The sequence below is a fragment of the Apium graveolens genome, chromosome 9, assembly GCF_009905375.1.
Source record: "Apium graveolens cultivar Ventura chromosome 9, ASM990537v1, whole genome shotgun sequence".
Lineage (NCBI taxonomy): Eukaryota > Viridiplantae > Streptophyta > Magnoliopsida > Apiales > Apiaceae > Apium > Apium graveolens.
In genome coordinates, this window is record NC_133655.1 from 28,686,582 (window position 1) to 28,714,201 (window position 27,620).

Consider the following 27,620-nt stretch of genomic DNA (forward strand, 5'->3'; position numbering starts at 1 on the left):
CTCCAGATATATCTTGCGTTACCTATAATTTAACAGACATAAAGAAATCTTCTGGACAGTATCGAGACTTGTACACTTTGCTTTCTAGGCAAATTTCTCCGTGTGTTTGAAGGGTTATGTAAACTCTAGATTTTTGTAATTCAATTAACAAAATTAAATGTTTTTTTAAAAAAAATAAAAACTTAATATTTTTTGTTTAGAACAAAAAAAATTATATAAACAAATTTCTTGTTCACTCTAACATTTTATGTTAAAAACAAATATATACTCATAAAATTGAAATATTGTACATTTGTTTTATTTTTTGTTTTTTTTCATGTGTGTGGCCATTAGCCTACTCTAATCACTAATTTTTAAACAATTTTGATGCATATTTATATTGATGAAATTTTTGAGCAGGCCAGAGGGAGTCCATTATTATTATTAAATTAAAGATTAAAGAAAAAATGTCACCTAATATCTTTAATATATGACTATATCATAGAAAACGGATATAAAAAAGTCCTATGAATACAACTTCTTCTCCACTTCCAAGTGAACACAGTTTTGCGTGTCATGTATTTTGTTTTGGGGATTTTTTATGATATGAGCAAAGACAGTGTTGGTTTTGTAATTTCTCCGGACAAGGACAGGGAAGAACACATGCTATACGTCAAGTATTAATGAAGTGTCCTGCAAAAGAGCAAAACTAAAAGTTTCTGGGAAACTTCTTGAACGTCACAATACTTGACTTCCAGGTTATCACATTGGGAGAGTACATGATATTTGTATCCATATAAAACAAGATAAATAAAATCATAATAATCTACAATCGAACATGCATTGTCATGAAAATAATTTTTATTTACATTTTTGGTGCATTATTTGTCACTGTTAGTGAATTTTATTATGAACTTCATAAATTTCCAGAAATTTTAATATTAAAATTTGGTTTATTAACCCTTTTGTAATATAACGTGCTCTAACTTCTAAAAGTAGAAGCGGTACATAAAATGCTACATATGGCAAAAGGAAAAATACAAAAGTGCCTGCAAGCAAAATATAGAAAGTAAAGCAGAACGAACGACACGCAACGAAGTTGCCAAGAGGGCATTACAAGTATCTGTGAAGTTTAAAATTAAACGATTTTTCTTATTTAGAGTAAATTCAGTCCTCCCTTAGCTTACTCCCCAGTAGATTACAAGAATCATCGATCAATGCTATTTATTCTAAATTTATTTTCAAATAATATAATAACAAATTTTTATTTATGGAATGTGTACGTACGAGAAATTCATTTATTTATACAAAAATCGATGAGTAATATAATTACACCTTATTATTTAAAAATGATACCGGAGACATTAGCATTTTTAAGAAGTGTTTCAACATTACTTTTTATACTTTCCAATATATTATTATTAAAAAATATACACTTTTCAATTAATATAAGAATAAAAAGATAGTACTTTTCATATTTTGTTAGCATGTTACTTTAGTTATTTTTAAAAGCATATTACTTAAAGATAAGTATTGAAAAGATGCTTTTAATAATAGTTTAACAAACCATTAAGGTTGAGTGCCTTTTTTAATCTTTTTTCCTGAAAATTCAACATAGCGATATGAATAACTAATTAATTTTGCATGCTCGATTACGAAATTGCAATCTGCATGCCCAAAGCCGAAGGTCACCTCATTTTTTAATATGGCACACCTCCCGATGAAAATCAAATTATGACCGATGTGGTTTTCTTGGACATATTTTTTATAAAACCTGACATCAAAAAAATTTAATAATCGGGTCAACCCAGTAAGATTTGATAGAATCTGAATTGTTTGTTTCTTTCAATAAATTCGACAATTTTTTAATAGAGCGAGTACCCAAGGTAATTTCAAAATCTCCCGAATAACACGTGACATATTTTTATTTATATTTAGTGATAATTTATGAAGGTCTCCCTTAGAGGGTACGTAAAAAATTATTATTTAAAAAATATAAATACATAATTTATTTTATTTTTCATCATATATAGTTATAAATTTTAATTATCAAATTAAAAATAAAGTTGCAAAATTTTTTTTATTTATAAGGTCATGTTTGTTTTGACGGTAATAATTTGTAATATTAATTCGGGGACAAGTAATCCCGTTAATATTAATTCTATAAATTAAATAATTTTATTCTATTTTTATTTGGAATAATTAAATTTAGCATCAAATTATGATCCTTTAAAATTTTGTCCTATATTTATTTTGAAGAATAGTCATTGGGATCGGATATAAAGCAAGTTCGATAGACTAGCTATCCATGCTCTTAACTTGATTTTAAGGAAAGAGATTGGAAAAACTCACTCCAACAATGTCTCTCAGTGATTTCTTATATTACTAGTAATAGCACCACTCATCAATTCCTTATTTTTAAAGAATATCTTTATATTTTTAAGGATCACTTAATTTATTTTGTATTATAAAATATAAAATGCATCATCTTTCTCTCTCTTTCTCTCTCGTACTTTAATTGAAATAAGACATTTTTAATCATGAAATATTAAATAAGTAGTAGAGATAAGGAGTGTTGTTAGAGACAAAGTTGCTTATATATATCTTAAACTACTAAGAGAAATTCTAGTAAAGTGCTAGTTCATTTATTATATTTAATATAAAATATTGGATTTTAATAATTTAAAATATTGATAGGGACTTTGAGTTCCAACAATGTTTTTTATATTGGTTCCTTATTTAATATTATATTACTAAAAGTATTTTTCATACACTATATAATATCTGCTCTAATATTATATTAATAAATGAAGGTTAGCACTTGCCAAGAATTTTAGTGAAATAAGAACTCACTAGAATTTGTTGGAACACATTTTTTAACTTCATTCCTTAAATTACACATTAGGATAACAAATAGGAAATCTCCAGTTGCTCTAATAGCCAATTTTTTAATATTATATATAAGGATTAACTTAAGATACTTTTCGACTTTCTATTAGGGTTGTAAACAAGTAATACTGTTTGTGAGCTACTCGAACTCGACTCGTAAAATATTCAAATTCGACTCGATAATAATGGAGTCGATCTCGAGCTTTTCGAAATATTTACCGAGCTCGAACTTCAAATTACTCGACTCGTAAGATTCGCGAGCATTATCGAGCCTCGTTTATTTTTATTTTATATCATTAATATATTTTTATATAAATATTTAGTAATTTATTTATATTTTATATGTTTAATCGAATTGAACTCAAACCGAACCTATCATATTTCGAGTTTTTGTTAATATTTGGTGAAATCTATTTGATCTTTCGAGCCGAACTCGATCCTATCAAACAATTTTCGAGTCAAATTTCAAGTTTGAAATTAAAGGCTCGGTTAAATTCGAGCTTGAATCTGAACAATTTTAATTGAGTTCGATCTGAGTCTGACAGTGTTCGACTTGATTCAGCTCGATTACACCTTAATTGAACTATAATATTTTTAATTTTTTTAATATTATATTTGTTTAACATGAAATTATAATGAGGGTTTGTAATCCGTTATATTGTGTTCTCGTATCTAGAATAGAATAGAAAAAAGTAGAAAAACAATAAATAATTTGGGAACAAGTCGAAGAAATCAATTCTTTCTATTTCTTTTCTTTTCTCTTCAAAAAAATTTTCTGAAACACAGAGTTGAAAAATGGCTCGTTAGAGAAGATAAAACAATAACTCATCCAACCAAGTATCAAATGAGATTATAATCATATCTTCAACGTAAACAAAACACACATGGGATAAAATAATTTAAAGTATTATAAATCTTAAATAACCCCTCAACTAAATTTTTTGTACAAAAAAAATGAGACTGAAAAGTTTAAAAAAATTATAATTATTGTGGAATAAAAACTAGAGTGCGTTTGTAATTAATGCTAGGGTTTATGAGTTTCAAACTTTAATTCGGGACTATCGGTACTTATAAAATACATACGTATCTCTATGTAGTAAAGAATCAAGTCAGAAACGTAATTATAGGTTGAGGGGTAGAGCCCTGTATATAGATGTTGAGTCTAGGGTTAGACTCAGGGAGACCCTACTTAGAAGGTAAGTAGGACATTATTAGACGGTGGATTCTGGATCTTTCTTAGGAGAGTTCGTTTCCATGTTGGATTTGATATATGTGCATTCTTAGACGGCAGACTTATCGCGTAGCCAATTTCGGGTCATGAGCTATACGACGTACTTTGGGTCGTGGTCATCATAGTCTGCTTGATTATTAAAATTGATATTGGGTCGTAACCATGACGATCTACTTTGGGCCGTGACATCTCGGGCTGGACCAGTTATCTTTAGAACATAATTAATTCAGCATTAATTGTGTGTTTACGGATTATTTAAATGAAGAGTTCGACAGTTTCATAAAATAATTTTTATTTTTATTTTTTTATAAAAATTTAATGTTTCAACTTTTATTAAAAAAAAATTAAAAATAAGTTATGAAGTTATATTAAATAAGAGTATTGAAAATGCGTGGTAAATTTTATTTTAAATATTAAGAATCTAATGGGAGTAGTTGATAACATGAAACATATGAGTTGAAGGTTATAAATTTTGCGTAGAAATTAGGAAATCCAAGATACTATTAGATAAAAAATAATCAAATACAGGGACCCAGACAGAATATAAAATCCGGAGATCCGCGTGAATACCCCCTAAAACAAAAGGAAGCAAATTGTGAAACGCAATCAACACCTGTTGTAACCTCAACCGTTACGCACAGACACAAATATAAAAACCACATTCAACACACTTCCCATTCAAAGACTCTACTTGTACTTATAGAGCAAGCCTAATTAAAACAACAAATCAGCAATGGACCTCCAAAAAGGCTTCCCTCTCCTTATGCAGCAATTCAAATCCTTATTCTTCAAAAACTTTCTCCTCTCATGGCGTAGCAAGCGCGCCACATTCACTCAACTCTTCTCTTCTTTCTTCTTCATTTTCCTCATTTACGCTATTCAACAAGCAATTGAAGCTAGTTTTGATTCTTCCACCACTTTTAAAAACGTAGTTGATCCTAAAGCGGTCACCTCGTTCCCCATTCCGCCTTGCGAAGATAAATTCTTCGTCAAGTTACCTTGTTATGACTTTGTGTGGAGTGGTGGTGAGAGTGATCGTGTCCGATCGATTGTTAGTCGGATCATGCTAAATAATCCCGGTCGCCCTATTCCGTCTGGTAAGGTATGCTTTCGGTTCGATATAATAGAGACCATGTATTTTTAATCTCGATATATGTAATGGTAATCAAATTTTACGTTTTTTTAAATTTTGTAGAGGTCGAGTGGTAATTATATTTACGGCCATTTGAATTTTATACAGGTTTGCATTATATGATGTTTCATAATGTTTTGTGATTTTATTTTTTTATGTAAGATATTATATGTGTTTGGTGTATGTGTGTGATTTTGGATTGTTGGTGATTGAATTTAATTATGAAGATTAGTTTGTTTTCTGGTTTGATTTCGAGTTGAATTTTAATGGTCGTGTTGGTTTTGTAAATATTGTTCCCTTTAACATTGAGTACTTTTCACTTTTCATTTGAAGTTTCCCGTTTCATTCATGCATAGTTCGATTGTTTGCAACCAAATGGATTAGTAAAGAAACGGTAGTTCAATTAGGAATGGCAGCCTAAAGAAGAATAAGAGAACACTTTTAATGAAACAAAACACATTATATCTGCTTGTAGAATTTTTGTTACTGCTAAAATATACTACAAGGGTAGTTAACTGTAATGTAAGCAAGAATGCTGCTGATTACAAAAAAGTGGATTTTATAAATTGTCTTCCAACTCAAATTGGACTTTTTCCGTGGCAAAAGGTAACAATATTTCATCCTTTATAAGCCATGGAGATGACCCTTTAATATTTTTATCAGTTTGCTTTCTGGAAGCAAACAACTATACTGACTTCCTTTGTAATGCCAATTAGTTTACCTGAAATGTCCTGTAGTCATAGTAACACTAGTAAAGGATAGTAATCAAAGGCCTAATTGACCAAAATGTTGGATAAACTTAACTTTGTTTATTTGTTTTTGTGCAGGTTCTGCCATTTAGAAATACCAGCGAAGTGGATGAGTGGCTTTTTAGTAATCCTATGCAATGCCCTGGTGCTCTGCATTTTTTTGACAGAAATGCCACTGTAATAAGTTATGGCATACAGACTAACTCAACACCAGTTTCCAAAAGAGGGAAATATGAAGACCCAACACTGAAATTTCAGATCCCGCTTCAATTTGCTGCAGAGCGTGAAATAGCTAGATCGTTGATTAAGGGTATAAATAAGATAACATCTTTGTGGTTCTATATTCTCTTAATTTCCGCTAGTTTATTTTGGTCTTAGTTCTTTACATTAGTAAATATATCTCACCTTTAATCGGGCCTTTCATATATCCAGATCCTGACTTCAGCTGGATGGTAGGTCTTAAGGAATTTGCACACCCCGCTATTGAAACTTTTTCTGCTGTGGGTACGATTGGACCAACCTTTTTCCTAGCAATTGCCATGTTTGGTTTTGTGTTTCAAATTACTTCATTAATCACTGAAAAAGAACTCAAACTTCGACAGGTATGGTCTTGGTGTCTTTCTGATCTTCAGAAGAAATACATGTATGGCATGTAGGGCTATTCTTATGTTCTCCTTCTCTGATTTTTTAAACAGGCATTGACAATTATGGGTCTATACGACACCGCATATTGGTTATCATGGCTTTCGTGGGAGGGTATCATTGCAGCCTTATCCTCTCTTTTTACTGTTCTCTTCGGGATGATGTTCCAGTTTGATTTTTTTCTAAACAACAACTTTGCAGTTGTTTACCTTTTGTTCTTTCTTTTCCAATTAAACATGGTAATTTTTTTATTCAGATTTTAATTTTCTGCCAACCATATACTGAATATGACATTCTTTTAGTTTAATTCTTATTTTTTTGGTTTCAATGCCAGATTGGATTTGCATTCATGATATCGGCCTTCATTACCAAGTCAGCTTCTTCAACAACTGTGGGATTTTCAGTTTTTATCATTGGTTTTCTTACTCAGGCAAGTTTCTCTCAGCACAACTTTAATGCAAATTATTGGTCCAAGCATCACAAATGACCTCCTTTTTCTTTTGCAGCTTGTTACAGCATTTGGATTTCCTTACAGTGATCAATACTCTAGCATCTACCGGGGCATTTGGGCATTATTCCCACCTAATCTTCTTGCTGTAGGTCTGAATTTACTTGCTGATGCAACTTCCACTCCAGGGGATCCTGGAGTCAGCTGGAGCGGAAGGAAAAAATGTGTCGCAAATGATAGTACAGATTGTTTGATCTCAATTGTATGTTCCGAATCTCAGCTAATAATCATTTATTATTTATTTTGTAGTCTTTTATTTCTTTAGTTTGATGTGTTCCTTGTGTATATATGTGTGTTAACGTTTTAATACGTGTTCATTGTTCTTCTTGTCCTTGACAGAATGATATTTACAAATGGCTCGTATTGACATTTGCTTTGTGGTTTCTTCTGGCTATCTACTTTGACAATATAATTGCAAAATCCGGCGTTAGAAAATCGTTGTTTTATTTTTTAAACCCTGGGTACTGGACAGGGAAAGGTGAAAACAAATTGAAAGGTAATTAAACAGAAAAACCGCAATTTCTCTGCCCTTTATTTCTCGTGATTTTTAGTTATTAACCTTTTGCCTATTTATTTAGAGGGTGGTCTCTGTAGTTGTAAGAGCTCTGTTCCTCCACCAGAACACGAGTCCCCAGATGATGAAGATGTACTGAATGAGGAAAACATGGTGAAACAACAAGTGATAAATGGTTTGATTGATCCATCTGTTGCAGTTCAGATACGTGGCCTTGTAAAGACATACCCTGGAACAACCAAGATCTGTAAATGCAAGGGAAGTTCACCTTACCATGCTCTCAAGGTTTACATTTACCTATTGGCTCTTACATACCATTGCTGTTATTTGATGCCGAGTGACAAGGATATTTAAGTAACTAAGTTATTCCTATCTGTTCTAATTTACTACGAGGGTATAGTTGTTGCTTGTCAGCCACCATCAACATTTACTATCCACACCTTCGTGTTTTTCAATGTAACAAGAGATGTTAGATGTCCACTCTAACAATTGAATTAATCAGTGTAGTATTGTGGGGGGGGGGGGAATCAAGAAAATAGAAGTTTTCATCATAAAATTTATGTTTTTCTCAGTCTTTCAGCTGTTCCCTTCGATAATCATTTGTCTACTCAAATTTACTTGAAGTAATGTGATATATATAACACTATGATTTGGACTTTACTATCAGGGTTTATGGGTAAACTTTGCTAAGGACCAGCTATTTTGTCTTCTGGGACCTAATGGAGCTGGGAAAACGACAGCAATCAATTGTTTGACTGGAATTACGCCTGTGACAAGTGGAGATGGTAAATGTGTTTCTGGTGTACAATTTCATCAGTTGCAACTGATCTATAACTAGTTAAAACAGGCTAGTGATATTTGGTGTTTTTGGAACAGCATTAATCTATGGTAATTCCATTCGGAACTCTGTTGGCATGTCAAATATCCACAAGATGATAGGAGTTTGTCCACAGGTGACTCTTTATATTTTACATTTTCTTGTTCATACAAATTCATCTTTCCTCATCTCAGTATAGGTTTATTACATCCATTTCAAAGACTAATTTTCCCTCCAAATGTCATAGTTTGATATTCTTTGGGATGCATTGTCTGGTCAAGAACATCTCTACATTTTTGCAAGTATCAAGGGTCTCGCCCCCACTTCACTTAAAACGGTCTGTATGATGCTAAGTGAACTCTCTTTGCCTTTAATTTTCTATTTAAATAAAATATGGTAAAAGTAAAATATTGATGACCTGCCTTGGTCAACTGTTGTATTGGTTCTGAACGATAATTTATATTATTATTACATAGGTTGTGCATCAATCACTTGCAGAAGTGAGACTTACCGAGGCAGCTAAAGTGAGATCAGGTAGCTATAGTGGAGGCATGAAACGCCGTCTTAGTGTTGCAATAGCCCTCATTGGTAACCCAAAACTAGTCATCTTGGATGAGCCAGTAAGTAGTATGTTAAAACCCTTGTTTCTCGTCGTCGTTTATGTATATTGTTCATTAATGGAATTTACGCCTTGTAGACTACTGGTATGGATCCCATAACTCGCCGGCATGTCTGGGACATTATTGAAAATGCAAAAAAAGGACGAGCAATTGTTCTGACTACACATTCAATGGAGGAAGCTGATATATTGAGCGACCGGATAGGAATCATGGCCAAGGGTAGGCTCCGATGTATTGGAACGTCAATCAGGTTGAAGTCACGGTTTGGAACTGGTTTCGTTGCCAATGTCAGCTTCTCAGAAACCAACCAAGGAACTTCAACTGGACTAGATACTTCTATGGCAATGTTTCATGAGGCAGTGAAACAGTTCTTTAATCACGTAAGTTAAAAATTGAAACTTATTGGAAAAAATTAGTGAAGATTTTATATTTAGAATTATTAATATATCCATGAGTGGACTCAATTCAACGGTAAGTATTCTTTCATGGGTATTATAGGATATTGATGTACTTTTCGTGGAAGTATTAGTCTTTCTGAGGTATATACTTGTGTCTAACATTGCTGATTTTCATTGGCAGAATCTGAATGTGATACCAAAAGAAGAAAACAAGTCCTTCCTGACCTTTGTTATCCCCCATGACAAGGAGAAGCTATTGGCAGTAAGTACCTCATTTGATAAAATACCAAATTATATACGTTTGTTTTACTCGAGAACATCTATGTGGAAATTGCTTCATTAGTGTATAACCACAAGATTGAAATGTTGAGTAATTTGAGAACTGTTCCCAAATAAATGTTAATGCCCGAGCAGCAAGTTTACAGTTGGAAGCAATTCTAGATGAGTGATGTACTTCAAAATATGATATTGGTTTTTTTTGTTAAGATTTGATGGTTGCTCCTTTTTCTAAGATTGGGTTACATAAGGATTTTTTTTTGTTGTTGAGTGGTGTATCCAATAAAATGTCTTGTACTAATACACACATGATTGCAATTGTCACTATCGTGTTTCATGTACCTTCTTTTGTCATTTTTTGCCTAATTTGCCAATTACTCCTGTCAGAATTTCTTTGCGGAACTTGAAGATAGGAAGGGTGAATTCGGTATTGCTGATGTACAACTTGGGCTTGCAACACTAGAAGAGGTTTTCTTGAACATCGCAAAGCAGGCGGAACTAGAAAGTGCCGCAGCTGAGGGAAGGTTCACCACTCTATCCTTACCTTCGGGAACTTCAGTACAAGTAAGGGGACTGGTTGATTGATCCGCATTCTATCATACTTTCTTCATTAGAACTATGTTATAAACTGACCCTTTTTATGACTTCTCTCAGTTTTAATTCCTAATGTAATGTTTATGCAGATACCAATAGGAGCTAGATTTATTGGAATACCAGGAACAGAGTCCGCAGAAAATCCTAGAGGTGTTATGGTAGAAGTATACTGGGAGCAAGATGATTCTGGCAGCCTTTGTGTTTCTGGACACTCACTAGAAACTCCTATACCGCAGCATGTTAATGTTGAACCAGCGGCTCCTTCCGGAACCAGTACAAACAGAGTCTTCTTAGGACGAGGACCAGTTTATGGAAATGTGATTCATCCTATGGAAATTGGTACTTCAAATCCTTAGAAAGTGTTTAATTTTGCTAGTACAAACTACAAGATTGCCAAGAATAGTGAAAAAACTGTAGATTAATCTGGAGCATACAGAATAAGGCTGGGGAGGTATAATCAAGGAAAGATAAATTATAGCGTGAATGTATACCAGAAACTGAATAGGCCGGTAATATTTTCATATAGTAAAATTATGGCTACAGTTTAACCTGGCTCCGGCAGGACTATTTTTAAATCTCTTTGGAGTATAATGCAACGCACAGTATATGTAGTAACTAACGACGTCATTTGTAGATATATTCTGACATCCAGCCCTACATGTTAAAACCTTCAAGTCAGAGTCAGCTTCATAAGTATTCCTAGGTGAATTGCATTGTCAGCCAGTAATCACTCTTAGCGAGTTGTGTCACCTCCTAAAAATGCGCCATATTTGTATTAACTCTTTTCTGCAATACCCTACACATACTTGCATATATTGGGAAGAAGCACATTTTTCCGGAATTTTCACATACAGGAAGTAGAGTATCAAAACTATACTACTAATTGGCTGGAAGTTTTTTTCATCTGCACTTTTTTGAAAATCCCCAACACAACCGAATGATCCCCAATCGAGTCGAGAATTCCATAAAACAATGTTTTGTCTATCATGTCATTTTAATTTTCTCCGGAGATGTTATATTTCATGCGTTTATTTGGGTATTTGGGTTCATTTGGCGTGCTCTAATAATAATTTCCTCTTGCGTCTTGCATTAATTGGTTATCCTGTGCAAAACTGGTTCAATCAGCCCCATGGAGTGAGCTTATAAATGACAACGGATGCTTAAAACAAGATATACAGGAACCACTGTATACAAATGAATTTGGATTCTTGCTCAAGAGAAAAAATAGGTGCTTGTAAGTTTGCTACCTAGGTGTTACTTAACTCGGGATTATAACATTTTAATTAGTTCAAAGAAACCTTATATAGAATTCTTCTGTAACTCACAGTTTAAAGTTAGATCAGGAGTATCCATAGCTTTCCTTTATAAAGGATGCTGTTATTAACTTTGCTATGCAGTTTTCTGTTTGATAAAAATGGGTATTGACTTTGAGGATTCGTTGAATGCTCATATGCTCCCTCCCTGTTCATATTGAGAAATGAACATTAAAAAAATACTTAACATGCCTAAAACTACGAGTCTTGGCTTGTGGAATCAGTTCTTTTCCATTGCTTTTGTTTATTTAAGTAAAGTAACGAAAGCTTAAACAATGGAGGTCCAACTACCATATGCTTGTGACCTGGCCGGTGGCCACCTCCACCTTTGCTTTTATTTGCAACTACTTCATAAATTAGCAGATTCTGAGAGTAGCTAAATTACTTTATTAGTGGACACCACACCCACTTAACGTACCTGTTTGTCCAATAATTATCTATTTTTCAACCATCTTTTCTGTGAGGTAGTTATAACCATAGAGCAAGCCACTTTTACTTAATTATAATATTAAAAAATGTTTTTCCTTTTCTTCTTTACAAGGATAGATGCCTGCCTTATCCACTTCTAGTTGTTTACTGAAATTTGTGTTGCTAATGGATGATGTTTTGTGGTCTAGTCAGATTCTAGAGATCATCAAACTTCATAAAGTATTGCACTTGTTGTTGTACATATACTGTAAATTGTGGATGCTTCTCGCCCTGTATTATTCGATTGTGATGTTTAAATTACGGTTCTGTTTAGCAGCAGTTTATATTAGCAGGAAGTCCAAAAATATCTTAATAGTTTTCTTAAATGAGTTTTTAACTTTAAATATAAGGAACTTGACTTAAATTACACTCCAATATTTAAATTGATACTCTAACACTATTTTATTATTTTCTTAATTCACTAATACATCAACTTGATATCTCATTTTTAAGAAACAATTAATCCTCTCTTACAGCAATTCCAACAAGTTAGTTATTTAAGATTTTAAACTAAAATTTAAGTAATGTTGTATAAAATAGTGCTCCAACATCATTCTAGTGCTTTTTAAAAAAAAATTAGTATCCTCTACTTATGCCTTATTTATAAATAATCATTAGTGATTCCTTACCTTCATTTTAATAATAAAAAATTTAATTCTCTCTCCTTCTCCCTATCAAATAAATAACTAGAGTTTAAATATAATAACAGAATAATATTGGGATACACTTATAAGTAATGTTGTTGGAGTTGACATACAATTAAATATCCTAAAATACTAGAATTCATTTTTATAATAATATTATTAAGGAACATATTAGGACTTCATTGGAGTTGCTCTTATATCATTTTTCTTAATAGAATATTAATTTCCCACTCTTTCTTTCACTTTTTTCTTTCTCTTTCTTCCCCTTTTTGTTCGTATCTTTTCAAATTGATTATAATAATAATAAGAAGAAATAGATTTAGAGATCATTGTTAGAGTTGAAATATAAAATCATGTCTTAATTTACTAAGAGTTACTATTTTATAATATTTATAAGGAAGCTACTAGCATTACTCTAAAAAATTATCTTAAGTTAAAATTTAAGGCACTTTGATAAATAGATACTCCAATAATGTCCTAGTGATCTCTTAAAACACTAGGACTTAGGACTCTGTCTCATTTTTAAGGTATCATTAAGCATGTTATGTCTCATTTATTTCAATAAAAAAATTATTTTCTCTCTTTTTACACATCTCTCTTCTCTCATCATTTATTTTCCCTCCTTGTTATAAATTCAAATATATTATTATTTTAAAAATAAGGCACAAATATAAGACATATTATTGGAGTTAATATATAACAAAATTATCTTAAATTACTATGACCCTATATATTATTATATTTTTAAGGCACTTGCTCTACTTTGAATTTTTTTAGTACGTCTCCCCGAACATTAAATTTTTTGTGAGTTGGCTTATTTTTATGAACAAAAATTTTATACATAAAAGGATCCGTCATTTATTAACGAGGCAAACATTAGTGATAAAATGCTATTTACCAGCTTATTGTGTCTCATGGCCCTATGATAGCTTATAAGTCCATAATTATTAATTGACGAGTGTTTATCGTTCAATTTATAAATCGAATTTATAATTTATAATAATTTGATAAGTTAGATGTTACTAATGACGTAATTTTTTTCAAATTATTTTGATTTTTGATTTTTTATTAACTTAAGTTTAATATATATATATATGTTTGTAAATATTTTTCAAATTTAAAATTTAAGAAGTATGATGATTATTTTTAAAACTTATTCATTCTTGTTCATTATGTAAAATAATTTCTCTAAACATTATATAACTTATATGTATTTAATTATATAATTTATATAAATCACATATTCATTTTAAATTATAATTTACTTATTTTTAAAATTCTCCAAACACGCATAAGTAGGGCTCTAAAATGATTCGGGTAGAATCGGACACCCTATGCTCAAGTATCATGTGCTTTTACTTTCAGTGTGGTCATATTTGGGTCTAAGATCATATTATTCGGATATAAACTGATCTCGGGTATTTGATGATCGAATACAAACCGAATATGAGCATGTACTGTATTTTCATTTTCTAACCGGATAGTTTATGATCCATCAGATATGAGTCAAATATGATCCACCAACATTAAATATTATTTTATTTCAACTATTCAGATTGATTATCATTTAGTATAAAATAAATATAATACTATAAATATAATTACAATATAAGTCATATTTTGTAGGAAATTAAAACTTATATAAGACATTAAGATTTATAAAAGGATTGTTATTTTTTTTTTTTATCGTAGGTAACCCGCAACTGTTACAGTGCGCACAGAGTAAATCCTACGGACTCACAGAATAATTGCACACCACGTGAACCAAGGTAAACCGCATTTAATCAACAGCCTCTGGCTCAGGAGGCATAAACATAAATTTTCCTCCCGTGAGATTCGAACATGTGATAAAGAAGATAGTTATCCCCTCTTACTTACAAATGTAATGGGTTAAAAATATATTTTACATAAGGGGTCGAATTGAATTGTGCCATGGATCATATTTTGATATTTGGGTAGAATTATTTCATAGAAAATAATATGGATTTAATTTGAGCGGATATATGAGTGCTCATATCCGGGATCATATTTTATCCGGATTTAATTTTTCCGTCATATTTAAATAATTAAAAATGAATATAAAACATGTAGTATCATATTTTTGAGTTAGATATAATCCGAGATACCAAATAATCCAAATTAATATACAGCACTACGCATAAGTTGATAGATTCATCTTACTAAACTTCAAGGCTCCCCCAGTGCGCATCCGAAGGGTAGCGGCCGCGGATTACTTATGATAAAAAATGGTAGCGACTGCGAATTACGTATGTAAGAAAAAGTTCTCGTGAATAGGAATACGCGTACGAGATGCAAATATCAAATGAAAGTTTTCGACTTATGCAACTTGGCTGACAAAAGCCAAACTTATGCAACTTGGCTGACAAAAGCCCGCAGGAATATGTCGATAGTTTCAAGGCGATTTAAACGTGTATTGAAGAAATATCTCAAAGTTGAATTTATACGAGTACTCTGATTCATTTTATTAGTGATTTTAAACCTTTTTACTTATTTCTTTTTATTAAATGTTTTAGAATTTTAAGGAGTATTTATTAAACATTTTTTTTACATCAATTACCCCTTCTTTAATTATTGTTGGTATGCCCTATTTTAACATAGTTTAATATCTCCATATTTTTAATATTTATTCATTATTAATTTCGATTAATAATTAAAACTTAATGCCCAAGTTCTATCATCTCCCTGAAATGAGAAATAATCAATTATAATTAATCAATTACGAAAAATATCTTGAAACAATACTTTTCAAATCAAGGAAGATATCACAACGTCAAGATTAAATCAGACAAAGTTGATAATTAATCACATTAACGAAACTTATCCCTATAGTCTCTTATTGCCCAATTTCACATAACTGCGTAAACTTTATCAAATATAAATTGATACGCATGCATTTTGGGCAAAGAGATCCGATACAACGAGATAAATCGAGATACCTTCCAAGTCCAGCCACCCTATTTTTTTATAAACCCTAATCCCTAAAAACTTTAGATACACTCATCATTTATAACTTTTTTGATTGTATTGTTAATCATTTGATAAGAGGTATATGTTTTAGAGTGAGAGATACAATCCATAGTTTTGATAGCTTATAATTATATTAGTTTTATTTTTTTGTAACTTTGAATATTTATTCAGAGGTGTAAGCAACCTCTTTGCGGTTTAATTTCTTAATACATGAATTATTATGTGAAATTTCTTGTATTTGTTTATTTCATTTTAAAGTTTCAATATCCGCTGCATTAATTGTTGAAAAACGAAGAACATACATTCACGCCCCCTCTATACCTTTTGAACCTTAAAAGCCCTTATGCCTGGGATAACATTGATGCAACATGAGTATAATGAGTGTTGAGCAAGATTGAAGCTGTATGTTTATCTCAACAATACTGGTTTGGATAACCCAACATAGAACAAGGACTTTGAAATAATTTATGTTCTACTAGGATCGGTAAAGATTGGTTATTAGGTATATGCACAAAAGGTTTTGTTAGCTGTAGTGAAGAAGACGTCAACATTGATCCGTATGAAATTCATTAATATATTCAGGCATCGGAGGAATAAGGTTGGTGTCGTTCGAAGCAGTTGTCAGAATCAGTGTGAAGACCTTAAGGATTCCTAGTGAAGTTGGTTATATTTGGTAGAAAACTTTACAGTGATTTATACGGGTATAATTCGAAGGCCTGAGAGCGAAACTAATCGTCTGTGAACCAGACCCGTGCACGAAACGTCAGTGATTTGTGAAAGTAAACAAAGTATTATTTTTAAGGAATACTGTTAAGTGAATTTTGTACTCGAGGAGTCTGGAAATATTTTGAGGTACAAATCCCGGAGATTAGAAGGCCTGCAGATACAGAGGAGTACAGCTCGAGGATTTACTGGATTTATTTTTAAATCAATGATTGATTTTTATTGAATGAACAAATGAAAATTAATCATTTATTTATTAAATTTAAAATCACATTTGATTTTAAAATAAATAAATTAAAAATTGATTTTTATTAAATAAATAAATTAATCTCAAAAGATTTATTTATCTAATTTAATATCAATATTTAAGTTTTAGAAAAATATATAATATTTGATTTTTTTAGTTGAATAAATAAATGAAATCTCATTTATTTATTTATTTATTTTAATATCAAAATTTTAATTATTTTTTTCCAGCCAACTTTCCGTTTACTTGCATGCATGCGAATTAACTAAATACAGAAACCAGAGTATAATGCTTTGCAGTATAAGAAAATCAGTTGGCAGAGTTAAAAATTAAAAGAAAAAGGAATGAACAACCTTCTCGGTTGTTGTTGTTCGATGCAAGGAAAGGCTTGCACATGGCGGGGCCCGCATGCATTGGAGTACAAAATAAACATTGCAGTATAAAGTTGGTTGGGTTTTTATTTCTCCGTGCAAGAAAACTTCCACGCGCGTGAAGCGCACGCGCAAGCCTTCCAGTTCGTTTTCCCTCAGCGCGTGGTCGACAAGCGCCTCCTGGCGCATATTTCTCCTCTCCCGCGTACAGCTTCTCTGCCACTTGCATGCAATTGATATTTGTTTTGTTTTGTTTACTCAACAATATTAAATAACCAAAGCAGTTACCACTCCTCTACTCCCTCCTACTCGGAGTTGCCACAAACAGAAATTTACCAAGTAAAAAGGCGGCTGTTGTTGTGTGATTCTCGCGAGTGAACAAAACGTGTAGCGACCTCCTAAGTCTGTTGGTTGTTGTCCAAGTAAAGAAAATAAATGTGTGCAAATATTCTCCTACTGATCACCCGAGTCGCCATAGAGTTCAAAAATAGAAGTCGCCACATATATTATTTCAACTGCTTTTGCTATTGATCGCCATATAATTATTTCTGCAGGCTGTAGAATTTTAAATGCGTGGATATAGTTAAGCCACATATTTAATCTTTATCTCTTCTACAATTCTACCACTACAAAACCAAATTTGTAGCAGATTGGAAAAATACACTTCTCAGCAAAACACCATTAAAGCTCTGCAGAGTGGGTTGATTTTATTTATTGAAATTAAGGAGAGAAGTGCTGCCCAATTTATTTCACACCATTAAAGCCTTACAAACTTGTAACACTCATTATTTAAAACTCTCTTAATTGTATTTAATATCTTTTGATGGGAGCTTTGAATTTTTAGAGTGATCATATAGAACCCCAAATTGATTGCTATTATTTTGGTTCTCTCTATATTTGTTGTTTCGAATTATTTATATTCGGAGTTGTAAGCAAACCTTTACGATTTAATTTCTTAATAAAAAGAATTATTCCGTGAATCTCTTAGTTTATTTCATTTTCGAGGTTTATTTTCCGCTGTAATTATTTAACGAAAAACGAAAAATATACATTTACCCCCCTCTGTATGTATAGTTGGACCTAACAATTGGTATCAGAGCTTTCTGATCGATATACAGATCTGATCCGTTAGATTAGCAAGTTTTGTTGTTGATTTTGGTTGTACGGAGTTTGGGAGTGCTTTCGGTGTGTAGATCTGATTTGGGTTTGTTGGTTTTGACTTGACTGGTTTGGTATTGTTGACTAACTGGGTTATCGTATTTTGAGACGGTTTATTGCAAATTTTTCTCAGATCTGAAAAGACGAGTTCTCAGAAAGTTAGTAGTATCAAGGTTCCTCAGTTTGATAAATCGAGATATAATCTATGAAAAAAGAAAATGTTATTGTATATTCGGGCATCGAATCCAGAGTATACGAGAGTATTGAGAGAAGGAAGACATGTGCCGACGAAGGATCATCCGGAGTTGCCTAATATGAGAATGTCATGTCCTAAAGCTGAATGAAGTGCATGTGACAAAGAACTAATAGCTCTGGATGAAGGCCTATAGCTTATTTTGGTGGATTCGATGGATGATGATATGAGTCACCAAATTATGGTCTGTGAGAGTGCAAAACACATGTGGGAAACCATAAAACTGCTTATGGAATGAACTGAAGATGTCAGGCAGAATCGATTGGATATATTGACTTCACAATATGAGGCATTTAAGTCCTTGCCTGGAGAAAGTATAACTCAGGTCTTTGAAAGACTGAACAAGCTGCTAAATGAATTAAGTATTCATGGCAAGACTTATCCTCAGAGAGAAGTCAACAGGAAGTTTATGCTTGTCTTACCTCATCATCTAGAGAACAAGACTTCATCTGTTCGTGAGCATGTTGACTTCGAAACCATGACACTTGAGAAGTTGTATGGTAAGCTGAAAACTCATGAAATGGAGCAGAAATAAAGGAAAATCATCTATGGTGGATGAACAATTGATAGCAAGAATATTGAATTACTCAAGACAACTGCTCTTGTAGCTAGTGGAATCAAAGAGCTTGACATTACTGCTGAAAAACCTAAGTCTAAAACTGAAATGCTCTTTGAGGCTGAGATGGATGATGGAAACCTCTCTGCGAGTCCAAGTGACTACTACACCACTGAGGATCTGCAAAGCATGGAAGAGCCTACTATGGCCAATCTAGCAGGGATGTTCAGTAACATCAGGTTTAGAAGAAAGCAAGGCTTTAGGGGTTCTGGAAGCAACAACTGTGGTCAGATGTCAAGTTCATCTTCTGGATCAGGTTACAAGACATGGATGGTTGATAGAAGCAAGTTCAGATGCTATAACTGTGATGAGGTTGGGAACTTTGCCACTGAGTGCAGAAAGTCTCAGCAAGGAAAGGATAAAGGCAAAGCTTATCAGAAGAAGGACTTAGGTAGCTCAAGGAAGTATCCAGCGAAATCTTACATAGCTGAGGGGAAGAGCTGGGATGAAACTAATGATGAAGAAGAGCAATATGGAAATTTTGCATTGATGGCAGAATCTTCATCTCAGGTAACATTTCCATCTATTCATGCTTTACCTCCAGATAACGTGTGTGAGAATGAACATTATGTCGCCTTCAGGCAGACTGTCCTAGTGTATGGAAATACTGTTTCTCATCACTATCTTAAGGCACGATGTAATACAAAGGAATGCAATGAGCAATATGATGCCGTAAAATAAGTGTATAGAAACGTTAGTACTACACTTATATGTACTCTGCTTGATGTCGAAGACCTTAAAGTAGAATTAAAGAAAGTTAAAGATGAAAATGATAAGTTATTTCTAGATAGGGTCAGTGTTGAGAATCTTAAGCAAAAAAATAAATATTTAGAGCTTAAGATTACTAAGCACCTTGAGACAGAGGAAGAGCTAAGGAACAAGAATGCAGAATTAGAAACTAAATTACAAGATTTTACTGATTATGCAAATCTTGCTAAAAAGCTCATAGCTGATCAAGTAGTAGGTGGAAAGGTTGGGATAGGCTTAGACTACGACGAACTTAGAAAAGCTTCTAAGAAACGAGTAGTTGAAAATGAGGCTGTAGAGAAAGTTGTTAATCCCCCTAGTACACCTCATGTTCTTAAGGAAGCTAAGATGCCTCTATTTAAGAAAGCTACTGTTGAGCCCTTTGATGAAGATAATCTTTATATTCATCATGAGATGCTTGTTGAGGATCTTGAGCTCTCAAAGAGATAAAAGACAAAGAAACCTACGTCTGTTGCTAGTGACTCTGACTTATCTTTTGCCGGACTAGGTTTTACTTCCAAGAATAAGAAGAATAGAAGTAAAAATGGCAGGATATGAACTAATGGCCCTAGGAAGTTATGCAACAATTGTGGTTCTGCTGGTCACCTTACTCATGCTTGTAGAAAGGTTAAAGTAGACAATGTTAAGAATGCTTATGTGCATAACATGCATAACATGCCTAAAGTTTTTAAGTGTAATAAATCTGTTTGCATGTCATGTGTAGTATCTTTCATGCACACTTATCTTGATTCCACACACTCACATAATATATCTCATGATCATGATAAGCATGTTAGTAAGAACACTGGTAGATCAAAGAATGTAAGCCCTCCTAAAGCTAGGAAAGTGGCACTTGTCACCAAGCCCAAGAGCAAGTCTGTTAGTGCTTCTGAAAGTGACAAGGAAACAGTCAATGATAAAGCAAAAAATGTTAAGCCTGTCAATTCTATGAAGAGAAATGTTATATATTCAAATGCTTCTATGTCTTCTGGACCCAACGTAGTTTGGGTACCAAAGAAAACTTAATCACTTTTGTTTTCAGGGCATAAAGCAGAAGAAGGTCATGTGGATTCTGGACAGTGGATGTTCAAGGCATATGACTGGAGATAGAGCCCTGCTATCAAAGGTGGTTGAGAAAGTTGGCCCAGTGGTTACTTTTGGATATGACAGCAAAGGTTATACTACGGGATATGGCTGTTTGGAAATTGGAAATGTCATCATTAAATAAATCTCTCTGGTTGAAGGTCTTATGCACAATCTTCTCAGTATCAGTCTATTATGTGACAAAGGATGTGAAGTGTTGTTCAAGAAGGAGAAGTGTTTAATATCTAATCAGAAGAATGAGAAGCTGACTCTCAATGGAGTTAGAAAGGGTGATTTGTTCGTAGCTGACTGGAATTCTGTAGATGGTCAAGTAATGTGTTTCTACAGTAAAGCCTTTCCATATGAAAGTTGGTTATGGCATAAGAAGCTCTCCCACTTGAACTTCAAGAACATGAATTCTTTGGTTAAGAGGGAATTGGTGAGAGGATTTCCCGAGATGGAATTCAGTCCTGATGGACTTTGTGAAGCATGTGAGAAGGGAAAGTCAAAGAGGGCATCACACAAGAAGAAGACAATGACTGACATCACTGAACCACTACAACTCCTTCACATGGATTTATTTGGTCTTGTCAATATCATGTCTGTGTCAAGAAATAAATATGGCTTAGTGATTGTTGATAACTATTCCAGATACATGTGGGTGTTATTATTACATTCAAAGGATGAAGCACCTGCTATGATTATTGATCACATCAATAAGATTGAGTTAGAAGCTAGAGTGCATGTGCGAACAATCAGATCAGATAATGGAACAGAATTCAGAAATGCAAAGCTGAATGATTTCTGTGTCGAGAAGGGCATCTCAAGACAGTTTTCAGCACCAAGGACTCCACAACAAAATGGAGTGGTTGAGAGGAAGAATCGAACATTGGTTGAAGCTGCAAGGACTATGCTTAATGAAGCCAATCTTTCTACTTACTTTTGGGCTGAAGCAGTTAACACTGCATGCTATACTCAAAACAGATGCATGATTAAAAAGATAAATGAGAAGACCCCTTACGAGTTAATGGCCAACAAGAAACCATCAGTGAAATACTTTCACGTGTTTGGAGGAAAGTGCTTTGTACTTAAGGACGATGGGCATCTTGGAAAGTTTGATGCTAAAGCAGAAGAAGGTATCTTTCTGGGCTATTCTCTGGAGTCAAAGGCTTACAGGGTGTATGTGATTAGTGATCAAAAGATTGTGGAAAGCCTTAATGTAACATTTGATGATGTCAAGCTCCCAAGTATTCAGAAGGAAGATGACAATGATAATCTTGATGTTGAAGATATTTCTGATGGAGAATATGAACCTGAAGTTGTTCCAGACAACAATGACAATGGTAATGATCCTAATGATCATAATTCTGATGTAGATTCTGAAGGTAATGGTCATGAGACAAGTCACACTATCTCAGGGACTAGTCCTCAAGCTTCAGATTCTGTAGATCGAGCTGACAACAACTCAGGGGGAGCAGAAAAAGGAGAAGAACAAGGATTCGGTAGTCAGACTCAACACAATTCTGGAAATGCTGAGTCATTAAGGGCTAGTCTACCAAGACATAGAGTATGGAGTAAAAACCATCCTCAGAACTTGATACTTAGTAATCCTGACAGTGGAGTCAAGACTAGAAGAGCTACATCAAATGAATATTTCTATTATGGGTTTCTATCTCAAATGGAGCCAAAGAAAGTAGATGAAGCTCTTGGAGATCCTGATTGGGTGATTGCTATGCAAGAGGAACTCAATCAGTTCGAACGACAGAAAATGTGGAAGCTTGTACCCAGACCTAAAGACAAATCAGTGATTGGCACAAAATGGGTTTTCAGATACAAGTTTGATGAAGATGGAATTGCAACAATGAATCGGCGAGACTGGTTTCTAAGGGATACTCTCAAGAAGAAGGGATTAACTACGATGAGACCTTTGCACCAGTTGCTAGACTTGAAGCCATCAGGATATTTTTAGCGTTTACAGCACATTCAAACTTCAAGGTATATCAGATGGATGTGAAAAGTGCTTTTCTGAATGGTGAGCTTGAAGAAAAGGTCTATGTTCTCTTCAAGAATGGCGAGCAACCCCCTGGTTTCATAGATCCCGAGTTTGAAGATTTTGTCTATTTTCTCTTCAAGGCTCTTTATGGTCTAAAGCAAGCGCCGAGAACATGGTATGCCACTCTCTCAGAATTTCTTCTTGAAAATGGTTTCACTAGAGGTGTCATAGATAAGACTATGTTTCATAAGAATTATAAAGATAATACCATATTTGTGCAATTTTATGTTGACGATATTATATTTGGGTCTACGAATGATGCACTTTGTGCAAGGTTTGCCAAGCTTATGCAAAGTAGGTATGAGATGAGTATGATATGTGAGTTGAGCTACTTCCTTGGATTACAAGTGAGTCAGAAATCAGACGGTATCTTTATTTTTCAAACGAAGTACATCAGAGATGTTCTGAAGAAATATCAGTTGGAAGACTCAACACCTGCAAAGACTCCGATGGCAACTGCCACAAAACTTGATCAAGACAGGTCTGGTAAGATGATGGATATCACTCATTATCGAGGCATGATTGGATCATTAATCTACCTGACTGCGAGTCATCCAGATATTATGTTTGCTACATGCTTGTGTGTACGGTTCTAAGCTGATCCAAATGAATCTCATATGATAGCCGTTAAAAGAATTTTCAGATATCTGAAGGGTACACCTAATCTAGGTATCAGGTATCCCAAAGATACGGGCTTTGATCTCATCGGCTATACAGATTCTGACTACGCTGGTTGTAAGATTGATCGGAAGAGTACTTCAGGAAGCTGTCAGTTTCTTGGGAGAAGATTGGTTTCTTGGTTTAGTAAGAAGCAGCATTCAGTTTCTACATCTACTGCTGAAGCTGAATATATTGTTGTTGGTAGCTGCTGTTCTCAACTTCTTTGGATGAGAAACCAACTCTGAGACTATGGACTTGATTTGAAGAATATTCATATCTACTATGACAACACAAGTGTCATAGCAATCTCAAACAACCCTGTTCAGCATTCAAGGACCAAACATATTGATATAAGGTATCATTTCATTCGAGAGCATATAACGAATGGAATTGTGGAACTTCATTATGTTCCCACAATGGACCAAATTGCAGATATTTTCATAAAGCCACTTGATGAAGTTACCTTTAATAAGTTGGTCAGTGAACTTGGCATGTTGAATTTGTCCAATTAATTGGAAATCAACAAATGTAATTTGGTACGGGTAAACTTTACTACCCCAATGATGATGCTTTGAGGGGAAAGTAAGTTTACATATCTATTCATTATATATATACATGTTTGTAAACTTGTTTTGAAGCTAACTGATTACCATGCTTTACATGTTATATGATAGTGGTAAGTAAGTTAGAGTTTTTGATGCAATATATGAGTTGTTTGAATATTTACATGTTATATGTTGTCTCTAATGTAAACACACTTGATATTGATATTTATCTTAGCACACACACACACACATCTCAATATTGTTGCACTCTGATTTAAGATTCTGTAATCTTTTTTGTGATTCTATCATAATTCTGTTTTATAGGCTTAGATCCTTTTTAAGATTCTGTGTAACTAGATAGATTTCTCTGATTTTATTCTATGTGATCATATTTTATTTTCTGAGTAATTCTGTATGTTTGTTGAGTTTCAGACCCTAGGTAACTCTGAAAACAGATTCCTTGGTCACTCTGACTCTCTGTTCATGCAAAAAAAACCTCTGTTTATTTTGTGCTAGAATAAATATGCAGCATAAATAGTGATAGTTGTGACATGATTGTATGACTTATATGTTGACCCTATATGTAACTCTGATGATCTTGCTATGCTTATGTTTTGTTCTGGATATTTGATCCTGATATACTTCTTATACTCTGATTACCTTATGCATGTCTTATAAGCTTAAAATAATGTCATCTATTTCCTCTATAGTATTGATCTATATTGGACTAATTTGAACTGTTTTGAGTTGATGAGATTTGTTTGAGTAACATTATCAAAAGAATCAGAAAGCATGATCATCTGAGACATCCTTCATGAATCCATATGGTGATAAGTAAAGGTAAAAGATCTCTAGTTCTGAGACTACTCTGTTCTTGATCATCAAATTCTCTGATATTGTACTTCAGATATTTGTGATATTCAACACCCTCAGTAGTTGTAGCAACTGACTAAGAGCCTATCACACCTCATAGGTTCTATCCCAAGTCATTAGAACCAAACACCTCTCAAACAGTATTTCATTACCTTACTCTGATACATCCCCCAGATTTTGTACTGATTCACTTAACTCTCTTGAAATATCAACTCAGTGATCAGGCAAAATTACCATTTGGTTTTGGAGTTGTGTTGAGGATGAGGGAGATAGTGCCAAGAAGCACCACATAAGAAAGGAAATGTCAACCCTACAGCTCTGTCGCTTACAAAGAAGTGGAGTAGCTATAACCTGAGACATCTATAAGCCCATCTGTATTCTCTCAAAAGGATATAGAGCTGAAAAAGGCATATAAACAGTTACTAGGTGCATTCTCCCAACAGAATGTTATCTATTGAAAATTCGCCTGTCAGCCAGGGCATCTGTATAAGAGTCACTACTCCTTGGTTAAAATGTTTCCAATGCACATGTGAGATTCACACACACAAGGAAGGTATTGACGCAGCAATCATTGTCAAACCATATCAAGGTTAATGGCAATATGTTGAAATCCTGGTTCATGTTAGAATCTTTATCTCTGATTTTGAATAAGAACATATGATCTTGGTTGGTTACTTTGATAAGTCCTCACAGAATTCAGAAGAAATCTTTGATCCCTAATGGCATATCGTTGATTATTGGTTATCTTCCCAAAATTCAAATCTGGATATGATTTTGACTTAGTCAAAATAACAACTTGTAAATGAGGACTCAGATATCAACTGACGAGTTTATAAGGTATACTTATTCATGGAAGTTGAGGGCTATCAGGAATTCTGCCATTTTAAAGAATCCTAATTTCCCCTCACAGAAGGAATATTTCTGAATCTCTTGACTGAGAGTTTCTATCCTCGAAGGTGGAAGGCAACTTTTCTATGAAAAGGATTTTCTCGCAGGTACACTTGGATGTTTGGAGCTTTGAGTGAGTGACACACTGTGAGACTGAGTGACAAACACTTGAGTTTAGAGTGGAGTGAAACACAATGTGAGATCACTAAAAAGAAATCACGCACTTGCACTGTGAGGAATGGTTACCAAATAATCTCTTCACTTGGTTGTTTATACGGGTATAATACGAAGGCCTGAGAGCGGAACTAGTCGTCTGTGAACCAGACCCGTGCACGAGACGTCAGTGATCCGTGAAAGGAAACAGAGTATTATTTTTAAGGAACACGGTTAAGCGGATTTTGTACTCGAGGAGTCTGGAAATATTTTGAGGTACAAATCCCAGAGATTAAAAGGCTTGCAGATACAGAGGAGTACAAGCCGAGGATTTACTGGATTTATTTTTAAATCAATGACTCATTTTTATTGAATGAATAAATGAAAATTAATCATTTATTTATTAAATTTAAAATCACATTTAATTTTAAGATAAATAAATTAAAAATTGATTTATATTAAATAAATAAATTAATCTCAAAAGATTTATTTATCTAATTTAATATCAATATTTAAGTTTTGGAAAAATATATAATATTTGATTTTTTTTAATTAAATAAATAAATGAAATCTCACTTATCTATTTATTTAATTTAATAAACCACTGTTAAGTTTTCTACCAAATATAACCAACTTCACTAGGAATTCTTGAGGTCTTCACACTGATTCTGACAACTGCTTCGAGCGACACCAACCTTATTCCTCCGATGCCTGAACATATTAATGAACTTCATACGGATCACTGTTGACGTCTTTTTCACTGCAGCTAACAAAATCTTTTGTGCATATACCAAATAACCAATATGTACTGTTCCTAGTGGAACATAGATTATTTCAAAATTCTTGTTCTATGTTGAGTTATCCAAACCAGTATTGTTGAAATAAACATACAGCTTCAATCTTGCTCAACAATCTCCCCCTATTTGACTGTTATACCTGACGGTCAAATAATAATGGAGAAGTAACAGTTTGGAGGATAACTCAACTAACCTTATCCAAAAATCTTCAATCAGCTTTCATCTTTCAATCCGGGACTTGGAAATAATACTATCGTATATCTATCACATCTTCTATAAGCATTCAGCTCCAGCAGAGAACAAATTCTTCTCTCCCTTATGTAAAGTTGCAGATAGATACGTCTTTCAAATACTGTCTTCAATAATCTTCAGATCTTCCCATAAAGCACATAGAAAACATTTTGGAATATAGAACCAAAGCCCAATAATCTCTCCCCCTAAGATGAAGAATCCTTTCCTTAGTACAATAAAGTTAGAAATCCCTCTTCTTAGTTATAGAAAGACTATCAGTCTATAATCTCTTTATAATCTCTCTCCCTTAGTTTAGTAATCCTTCAAAATGTATTCAGAGTAAAACTTTAGAGCAAATGTTTAATTTTTTTTCCAGCCCGTTTTCCTTTTACTTGAATGCATGCGAATTAACTAAATACAGAAACCAGAGTATAATAGCTTTGTAGTATAAAAAAATCAG

At 33.4% G+C, this 27,620-nt stretch overlaps 1 protein-coding gene across 3 annotated transcripts; it reads left to right on the forward strand.

Moving 5' to 3' along the window:
- Positions 1 to 4,714: 4,714 nt before the first annotated feature.
- LOC141683370 (ABC transporter A family member 2-like) lies at positions 4,715 to 10,897 on the forward strand. Of its 3 annotated transcripts, XM_074488067.1 has the most exons (17): positions 4,715 to 5,201; positions 5,295 to 5,339; positions 6,059 to 6,290; positions 6,413 to 6,582; positions 6,676 to 6,861; positions 6,957 to 7,052; positions 7,129 to 7,332; positions 7,470 to 7,626; positions 7,709 to 7,929; positions 8,312 to 8,429; positions 8,521 to 8,597; positions 8,709 to 8,798; positions 8,938 to 9,081; positions 9,159 to 9,461; positions 9,661 to 9,741; positions 10,143 to 10,319; positions 10,439 to 10,897. In XM_074488067.1, the coding sequence occupies exons 1-17, from the start codon at positions 4,833 to 4,835 to the stop codon at positions 10,703 to 10,705; spliced, it is 2,937 nt and encodes a 978-aa protein (XP_074344168.1). In that variant the 5' UTR covers positions 4,715 to 4,832; the 3' UTR covers positions 10,706 to 10,897. The 3 variants fall into 3 exon arrangements, with proteins under 3 accessions (XP_074344168.1, XP_074344169.1, XP_074344170.1); XM_074488068.1 differs by lacking the exon at positions 5,295 to 5,339 and having other exon boundaries at positions 4,717 to 5,201; XM_074488069.1 differs by lacking the exon at positions 5,295 to 5,339 and having other exon boundaries at positions 5,080 to 5,196.
- The last annotated feature ends 16,723 nt before the right edge of the window (positions 10,898 to 27,620 follow it).